Genomic DNA, 9919 nt, shown 5'->3' with positions numbered 1-9919 from the left:
TTTTTAAATCATTTTCCCAACACTTAAATCGACCAAAACATAGCCACTCTAAATGAATATCCACTTGAAAACAAAACGTGATCGATATTCATGACCATGACCAAAAAAAAGCGTATACTAGCCATCCATTATTTAACGAGCTGGATGCAATTCAACACACAACAATAATGATTTATACATACCATACCCTTATTCTATATTCCATATCGTATTTTAACTATCCATTTCTTCTTTACGTACTTTTAGAAGACGACAAAGAAGAGTTTCCACCCACACCCCTTCTTTTGCCTCTTTATCTGCTGCTCAGCTCATAAGCCCCCAAAAGCAGATCCAACCAAATTGTTAATCTGTCAATTCATTCAAATCCATCATCTCAAATCAATCAATCAATCAATCATAACATCCCTCACACATAAATTTCAATACCAGAAAAGAAAAACAAACATGTCTATCTCCTCTTCCTCCACCACCACCATCACCACCTTATCACCACCTCCAGTTCTTGAACACATCCCTCCTTCCTCCGCAGATCAGCTCTGTTATGTTCACTGCACCCGTTGCGACACCGTCCTCGCTGTAACCATATATATAATTCATTCACTTTCTTTACATTCTTCTTCTTGTGGGTTTCTTGTGATTAGGGTTTTGATGAATGAAACGTACGTATATACTTACAGGTTAGTGTTCCTTCCACAAGCTTGTTCAAGACGGTGACTGTTCGCTGTGGCCACTGCACCAACCTCCTGCCGGTCACCATGCGTGGCTTGTTGCTACCACCGCCGGCTGTCAATCAGTTCCGTGTTGGTCACTTCCCGATGAATCAGAATTATCCAAATGATACTTCTACAACTGCCCCAGGAAGAATTTTTGATCTTCCAAAGCCCCCTGTGATTAATAGACGTGAGCTTCAAATCCTTAATTTTCTAGCTAGTTAACTCCGACTATGATCACTGTTCCAGTATATATAATCTTTTTTTTGGTGTTGATTAAAATGTTAATGTTTCATCCTAAACCTAATGTGATTATAGTTTATTATTATATATCGAAAGTAAGCGGTTTAAAATATTTAAAAAGTCGACAGAGTTATAAACCCTAAATGAACTTAATTAAAGAACACCCTGAAAGCTTTCCTTTTTCATCTTTTATGTTCCTCATGGGTTAAATCAAAGTACTTTTTTGGTCTCTTCTTTCATCAAGTAACCGTTTTTCTTTTAACTTTTTTTTTATTAAAAAAAAAAAAAATTATACCCACATTAAAATTAACATCTTTTAATAATATCTTTATAGTCATTATTTCATTTATTTCCATTTTAACTATAACCCTAATTATTTATAAAAGTACAAAACATACAAGCAAAATCCTAATCGTTTGTATATATTATACATTAGAGTATGTACGACCTTTTTGTTTATAACACTGCAGAATAAAGATCTGAAGTATATTCCTATTGTACATATTATGAAAATAATTCTTTCTGTTTTAAAAAAGTAACAACATTTGATATAACTTGCATATACATAAAAATATTAATTGCATTCTTTCCTGACAATTAGAACACAAGATGTAAGCACTAAATTTAACTTGGACATGTAGTGATGCAGACCAAAAAAGGGTCTGACTTGTACGAAATATTAACATAGAAGCATCTTAATAAGACAAAGTTATTAAAACTTGTGCTATGATATAATCAATCTCAATAATACTTTTTAAAACATAACTGAGAATAGTTCAAGAAAAAACAGTTTGTAATCTTTTTCGTTAACACAACAATATAAAAAAAGTGACAGATTTTTTGAAGTATTTGTTTACAAAGAGAGATTATTGATGCTATATACTTTATATACAAATAAGTGGTCTTGGGTTTAACTTTTTTACAAGCATTGTCAATCTTTGTTGTGGATACGTTAGCTACTAAAACAACAAAACTTATCTAAATTAATGTAGTATAAGATAATAAAGTCATAGATATTGACAAATTAAAAGGAAAATGTATATAAAAAGCTAGTTAGATGAAAGAACAAATGAGAAGAGATGGATGACAGCATAGATCCTCTTGATAATATCAATTTCATTATTTATTCAAGAAAAGAATGACCCAAAAAGAGCAAACTTTTGATGACATTTATTTGCTTAATCAGCACCGGAGAAGAGACAGAGAATCCCGTCGGCCTACAACCGATTCATCAAGTAAGTATTCATCATTAACTTTTAATAATTTTTCTTCTGATATATTAAAAAGAATAGAAATAAAATGCAGGGAAGAAATCCAACGGATCAAAGCTAGAAATCCGGATATTAGCCACAGAGAAGCTTTCAGTGCTGCTGCAAAGAACGTAATGTGCTTTCTTCTTCATAAATTACTTGGATTTTTATTATCTCTAATACCTATATATATATATATATATATATATATATATATATATATATATATATATATATATATATATATATATATATATATATATATATATATATATATATGCATGTCATGAATTATACAAGAAAACTTCGACTTTTAAGAACTATTTTTACTCGACTCATTAACAGATCTTTCGTGTTCGAAAAAAAAAAAGAGTTACTAACCAAGAGAAGATTTTCTTGTCTTTAAATAGCCACACTTCTCTATTGAATACAAAACTTTTTTCTTCATTTGTTTGGATTTTTTTTTTCTTTTTAATGACTACTATCTCATAAATAGCAAATTTTACAACCGATTTTTTTTTGGAAAAATCTATTACAACCAATTTCAAAACTTGTTAATTTGAAATACTTTTTCCTTAATAATTAAACATATAGTATATTTCTTTAGCATTTGGACCTTAGAGTTTCGAAATAATTATAATTTCGAAATACTTTTTTTCTAAATAGATTATCATTTCAAAATATGCCTTTTGCGATCTGATAATTATCTTACGTTTGATTAAAACAAAACACATTTAAAGATGTCAATGATAGTTTTATAATAATACGGTGTTGGATTCCCACTATATATTACAACCAATATATATACTACAACCGAACATAGTTTGGATTCAGTAAATGTTTTTGTAGTTATATGATCTCTTATTAAAAAAAATACCATCATAATTCATAAGGTAAGCAATTAATTAATTTGGATATTTTTTTTATATAAAATAGTCATATTTTAATGGTATTTTATGAATAAAGCATTTAGTTGATTGCCTTCTAGTATATATATATATATATATATATATATATATATATATATATATATATATATATATATATATATATATATATATATATATATATATATATATATATATATATATATATATATATATTTGAAATTTGTGTACGTCTCAAATAGTTATTTACCTATTTATAATATTACCATTATAAAAATACACCAAACATATATACTGCAACCAATTTCATTAGTCTTGCAAAACTGTAAACTTAACGCAAGGAAACACATTTAGGGCATGTTAGAACTTAGCAAGGAGACGTGAGGCCTAATATAACTATCCTAGTGAAGCTTAATCGAGTATAGGTGAATTAAAATTAAGTCCACGGTAAGAGGTAGACTCAAGATTTTTCCTACTATATAGGTGTGGCACGGAAAAAAAAAACTATCTGTAGTGACACATTTTTTTTAAGTAGTAGCACGATAATATAATAAAGAAATTTTCTAAAATTTTTGCACTGTGTATACGGAAGTCAGACGTTGTCGGTGCCACTGTGAAACACTTCCGCCCCTGTGCACGATATATCCATCATTGTAATTTGCACATATTTTGGAGGGAACATCACACACAAATTCAAATTTGACAAAAGAATACAAGAAGTCCCTCTTATCATTAGACATGGAAATCAATATGTATGACAAATTTTTAACCACTAACCTATGATGGTCCTTTATGTATGCAACTAGTATTAGAGTCGGTATCACACAAGGACACTTTGCAAATGGGTAAACCAAGAAACATGACAGAGAATAAAATTGCATTTTTAGTGCTTCATATGTACCCCTTCGGATGGGTTTGATGACGTTAGTAACGAAGGCGATTATTTTAACCGTGAAAAGGTATTATGTTATAGAAGGACACCTCTAGAATGATTGTCATCATTCACAAAATCTACAAAAACTAAGAAACGTTTTTCCAAACACAACATTGACCTAAAATGTAACAAAATAAAATTATAAAAGAATATAGTAATAAAATAAACACATCCATATAATGAAATATGTTCCATATTATTTGACCTAATTAGTTCAAGTTAAAAAAAATATAATGGCAATAGCATGTTTTGAAACTGCATATACACTAACAATATCCACCTTGTTGAAGACATGACTTTCTAGTGATCTTAGAAACTTTAGAGATAGTGCTAGCTTACATATCCTCCACCACCCAAGTCAACTATGTTGTCTTTCATGGTTATTCAACAACTCAAATAATTTTGTGGTGCCTTTATGGTTGGCTCATCATCCTTCCATTTATCTATATGATGTCATGTGTCAAGCATAAGACATGTATCATATCAACTTACTATATTAGATGATTTTATTTCTTTGTTCTAGAATGGAAGACAAAGACAAGTGTCACTGCACTTGAACATCGATACGTGTGTTCGTTTAGTCCCATTTATTGAGATGACCTATAAATATATCTCGTGTTAAAGTGGACAAATTCGAAGTTTGTATATACTATTTTTTTTTTTGCACTAAGGAATTAATACTATCATAAAATGGTTAAATGTATAGTTCAATACATATCAATTGAAGGCAAACGGGCAACAAGCTGCGTCGCTAGCCCTTTCTGGATAGCAAAACCAATTCTTTTGAGAACTACATTAATGCATGACCCGTTGGACTCTATTGAGGAGCTCCACCGCCTCTGGTGTGAGAAAACCAAATGTATCGAATGCAAAAGGAACAAACACATGTTGATTTGCTATACATGCATTCTCGTGCTTTACCACTTTGCACGCAACGGCTTTCAAAGCGGCATGCTCAGCTGTGAAACCCCCGCTCCCCAAACCAACGAGAGCAGAGACCCCAGTAAGATCCACGAACACATGCTTCCCTCCTATCCATCCAAAGACCAAAATGTCAGCCGGTCTAAGTATGGACCTTCCATTCTGCGGGTCCGTCAAAAAGTTCACAGGCGCTTCTTTCTTCACATAAATACCAACATTCCGACAAGCATCAAAAAGAACATCCCGAACCACATCATGTCTATACTTGAAACCAGGGAGCTCTCTACAATGAATCGCATGTTCCCCAAAGGTATCCAAACATGCCTTGCGACAAACTGGACATATCTCGTTAATTGGGAATATGGAAATCATGAGGTGGTAAGGAAGGATAGTTCGGTACTCCACATGAGACATATGTTGGCCAAGACCATCAATATGGATAGTTAGCAGAAAATCCTGAGCATGAGGCGCCCGCAGACACTCAAAGACTGCTTTCTTTCTGACAGTCATGTCAAAGTCGACCGCCATATCTTGGACGATTTTGCTAAAAAGGGCACATGCCAAAGCTTTTTGGGATTTAAGGGGGGCGGTGTCAAAGACTGCTTTCTGTCTGACAATCATGTCAAAGTCGACTTTCATATTTTGGACGATTTTACTAGCACTAATATAGTCCTAGTAATAGCCTTTGTATGAATGTTAGTTTTTGAATAAATTATTACCACATGTAGTGGAAATATAAAAATGAACTGAAATCGTTACTTTCTATTAGATTAGCCTTTGTACTATAAAAGTGTACAATGAAACACAAAAAGAGAAGAACCAAGAAACACTTACATTGGGGGTGTATTCATGTTGTTATAGGTATGAATTCCTTTAAAGACTAGGATTGATCATGCTTCACAGATAAAGGTAAAAAAAATGGGTACGAACTTGGTGCTATGGCAATCTCCTATAACTAAGGATCATACCTCTTAAATATAATGACTTTGTTACCTTATAATAACTTTAGACCTATAATAAACCTAATAAATCCTCAATAATTGTCCAAGACAGTATCGATCTTATCTATTAAATATGGAATAATCAGGGTTTACCTAGGATAGGCTAGGTTTGGCTCATGCATGAGTAGTATATATTATGCCTTTAAATATACTTGATCCATGTAATTGGACTGGATTGGCACTTCCACTCCTAAATTGGTGTGTAGTCTTGCCTTTTGGTACATGTTCCTCATAAATCCTAATAAGTTGTTCTTATCAAAGACATGATCATACCCCAATACACTCTATATTGTATGACTCTAATAGGATAAAGTTGGCAATCTAGTAGTGATGTTAGTATGCTACGATTATGCAATATACACTAAAAGTTCAGTTGCAAACTTGTCTATTGAGTTTTGAAACTCGTTTTTAACCTACATACACGACTATTCTCTACTCTATACTAAATTTAGATTGTTCTTTAGCATTATATGACGTTTATAACCAATCCAAGAAAGAAAGAATCATGAAAAAGAGCTTCCTAAACATTCTTCAAGTTCCAAAATTTGATAGAATTTTGAAACTCTATTTTGAAAATGAGATTAAGTTGTGGGGGCGACAAAGAAGTTACATGTCTTATCTATTTGAAACGGCATCCATATAGGCATTTAAAAAATAGGACCACATTGTCAATCTTATTTTAGGCTTGTTCAACCCCATGTTCTCCCTGATTAAGGTTGCTAAGTTTGAGGTGTTCATTAGGGCCTTCTTGTGGGTTTTGCATTCCTATAGAAAGACTTTATTGGAAAGACAAAAACCATATCTCATTTAGTTGTATATGTGTTTTTTCATTTTCTGGGGTTAGTTGTAGAGCCAAAGGTCTTGGTAACTTGTCTTGGGATTTATGAACGTAATTTTTTTCCTTTAGACTCTCGCTAATTTTAATAATAGTCTTGCCATTCAAAAAAAATTGCTAAATGCCAATATGGTAGTTTTTGTGACATTCTTCATTCTAATAGTCCTTTCTTCATTGTAATAAGATAAATTAAATATTCAAATTTGATGCATGATAAACGTTCTCCTATAAATCTATTGAGGTCTTGGTGTCATGGCTCCCCTCTATAGAGGTCAAAAAAAAAAAAAAACGGGAACGGACTTGGTGCATGGTAGTCTCCTATAACTAAGGATCATAACTCTTAAAAATAAAAACTTTGTTACCTTATAGTAACATTAGAACAATAATAAACCTAATAAACCCTCAATAATTGTCCAAGACAATCAAATCGATCATATCTATTAAATATGGAATAATCAAGGTTTACCTGGGATAGGCTAGGTTTGCTCATGCATGAGCAATATGTATTATGCGTTTAAATATGCTTGATCCATGTAATTGGATTGGATTGGCACTTTCACTCCTAAATCGGTGTGCAGTTTTGCCTTTTGGTACATGTTCCTCATAAATCCTAATAAGGTGTTCTTATCAAAGACATGATCATACCCCATAACGGTCCATATTATGTGGCTTTAATAGCATAAAGTTGGTAATCTAGTAATGATGTTGGTAGCTAGGATTATGCCGTATACACTAAAAGTTCATTGAGTTGCAAACTTGTCCATTGAGTTTTGAAACTCGTTTTTAACCTAGATACACTATTATTTTCTATTATATACTAAATTTAAATTGTTCTTTAGCATTATATGATGTTTTTAACCAATCTAAGAAAGAAAGAATCATGAAAAAGAGCTTTTTAACCATTCTTCAAGTTCCAAAATTGGATAGAGTTTCGAAACTCTATTTCGAATCCGAGATTGAAAGATTGAGTTGTGGGGGTGACAAAGAAGTTACATGTCTTGCTATTTGAAAAGACATCCAGATAGGCATTTAAATAGTAGGACCATATTGACGATCTTATTTAGGCTCGTTCAACCCCATGTTCTCCCCGATTGAGGTTGTTAAGTTTGAGCTGTTCATTAGGGCCTTCTTGTTGGTTTTGCAGTCCTATAGAAAGATTTTAATGGCAAGACAAAAACCATATCTCGTTTAGTTTTAGATGTGTTTTTTTCTCATTTTCTTGGATTAGCTGTAGAGCCACAGGTCTTGATAACTTCTCTTGGGATTTACGAATGTAATTTTTTTTTTCTTTAGTCTCTCGTTAGTTTTAATAATAGTCCTGCCATTCAAAGAAAATTGTTAAATGACAATGTGGTATTTTTTGTGATGTTCTTCATTCTAATGGCCCCTTCTTCGTTTTAATAATTAAGATAAATTAAATATTCAATTTGATGCATGATAAACGTTCTTTTATAAACCTACATGTATGTTTTTAACCAAAGAAGTAACATTCTTTAAATAATTCAATAGAAAAATCAGCATGAGATTAAAAAATGAATTGTTAACAAAAAAAAAATATGTTGGTATTTTGCAGTGGGCTCACTTTCCACACATTCACTTTGGTCTCATGGGTGATCAGACTACTGCTGTCAACAAGAGCAACATGCGTCAACAGGTACGTATATAGTGTTCACATATGACATATCTCTTACATGACAACTCTTAGATATTACCCCACATCAAAATTTTGATCCATATAATTTTGATTTTGTTTTTTTATCAAATTTTAACCATATTGATAACTTTTTCTCAAAGAGAAACAATTTTGAGTTGGCATATGGCTTTCTATTAGCCTCATAAATTGCTAAAGAGAGCAAATCCAATTCAATTTCCACCTATAAATTGGATAAATTAAGTTTATGGAATTTATTTTATGTAATCATTGTATAATTTTTATACTTTAATGCAGATATTGATGTAGGAGACAGGAGGTGGTTTAATGGAAGGAAGTTTCTTTGCTTCTGCAAATTTGGTGTATCGCCTTATTACTACCAACTTCAATTCGTCTCTCTCTTGGATTCTTTGAAACCCTAATTAGTTGGCGAGCTTTATTTGCTTGCACCTTTCAAACTCTAATGTACTATACTACTATACTTGTTTTAATATCTCTTTTTAAACAATTATATTCACATGTATGATGTTTTTATTGTTTGTTTGTTAATGCATATGGGGTTACTTTGAAACGAGAAATTTACTTGGCTACAATTGTTTCAAACAAAGGAACCTTAAAATAAACACCGAATAAATCCTAAGTAAAAAAAAAAAAGATGAAAAAAAAAACAAATATGTTTTTTTGTTTAATGCAATGTGTGATGCTTCATCAAATGGCTACATTCTCCTTAAATAATCAATGTATAGAGTAGTGCGAATGTATGGGACGACTGACTCAAGTCGTATATTAGATACGAAGATCAAACATATAAGAACCAAAATTCTAAATCTTAAAAGAGTATATATAGACTACTTTATATATGCTAATGTGTTGGTTTTCCTTATTTAAGTACTTCATAACGTTTTACAATTATACTCTATTTTGAATTTCAAAAGTCAAGTTCAGTTTTCGAATTTTGCAAGTATTATATTATAATATATTATATTATATTATATATATATATATATATATATATATATATATATATATATATATATGAGTTATTGTCACTGTAGCCCAACGAACTTATTGGTTTTGGTTTAAATGGTCATTCGTCATATCCTTTTGCATTATAGAGTCATGAAGTCCATTTTAACCTATTTAATTGGGAACCAGACTTGTTTTAACCGGTTTCAATTGCCACTTCATGTCTATGTGGGATTATGGAGGCCACCTGTTGTTTTAACCTGTTTAATTAGGACCTAAACTTGTTTTAACCAGTTTCAATTGCTAAGTCATGTCTATGATTATGGAGGCCACCTAGACTTGTTTTAACCGGTTTTAATTGCCAAGTCAACACATATGTCGTGATTTAGTCAAATTCATTGCTTCGTGGGTTAACCTAGATCTATCAAGAACAATCAAAAAAACTTTTACACCCTTAATAACACACACTCGATCACAACCAAAATCAAGTTTTGGGGTTAACGTTTGAAGGTTCAATTTCT

The 9919-nt window shown here is 31.7% G+C and overlaps 1 protein-coding gene across 1 annotated transcript; it reads left to right on the top strand.

Annotated features, from left to right (window-relative positions):
- The first annotated feature begins 224 nt into the window (after window positions 1-224).
- On the top strand, window positions 225-8943 carry LOC145058416 (axial regulator YABBY 3-like). The gene is made up of 6 exons (XM_079006324.1): window positions 225-576; window positions 678-900; window positions 2140-2188; window positions 2259-2334; window positions 8355-8435; window positions 8730-8943. Exons 1-6 carry the CDS (start codon window positions 445-447, stop codon window positions 8739-8741), a joined length of 573 nt encoding a protein of 190 aa, XP_078862450.1. The 5' UTR covers window positions 225-444; the 3' UTR covers window positions 8742-8943.
- The last annotated feature ends 976 nt before the right edge of the window (window positions 8944-9919 follow it).

Source organism: Lactuca serriola, chromosome 6, assembly GCF_051521515.1.
Source record: "Lactuca serriola cultivar US96UC23 chromosome 6, Lser_US96UC23_V15, whole genome shotgun sequence".
Taxonomy (NCBI): domain Eukaryota; kingdom Viridiplantae; phylum Streptophyta; class Magnoliopsida; order Asterales; family Asteraceae; genus Lactuca; species Lactuca serriola.
The sequence above is the reverse complement of the archived record's forward strand: the minus strand, read 5'-3'. Positions and strand labels throughout refer to the sequence as shown.

Coding starts and splice junctions, on each gene's coding strand:
- LOC145058416 (XM_079006324.1), top strand. CDS start 445: ATGTCTATCTCCTCTTCCTCCACCACCACCATCACCACCTTATCACCA. Junction 901..2,139: donor GCCCCCTGTGATTAATAGAC/GTGAGCTTCAAA, acceptor TTGCTTAATCAG/CACCGGAGAAGAGACAGAGA. Junction 2,189..2,258: donor GCCTACAACCGATTCATCAA/GTAAGTATTCAT, acceptor AATAAAATGCAG/GGAAGAAATCCAACGGATCA.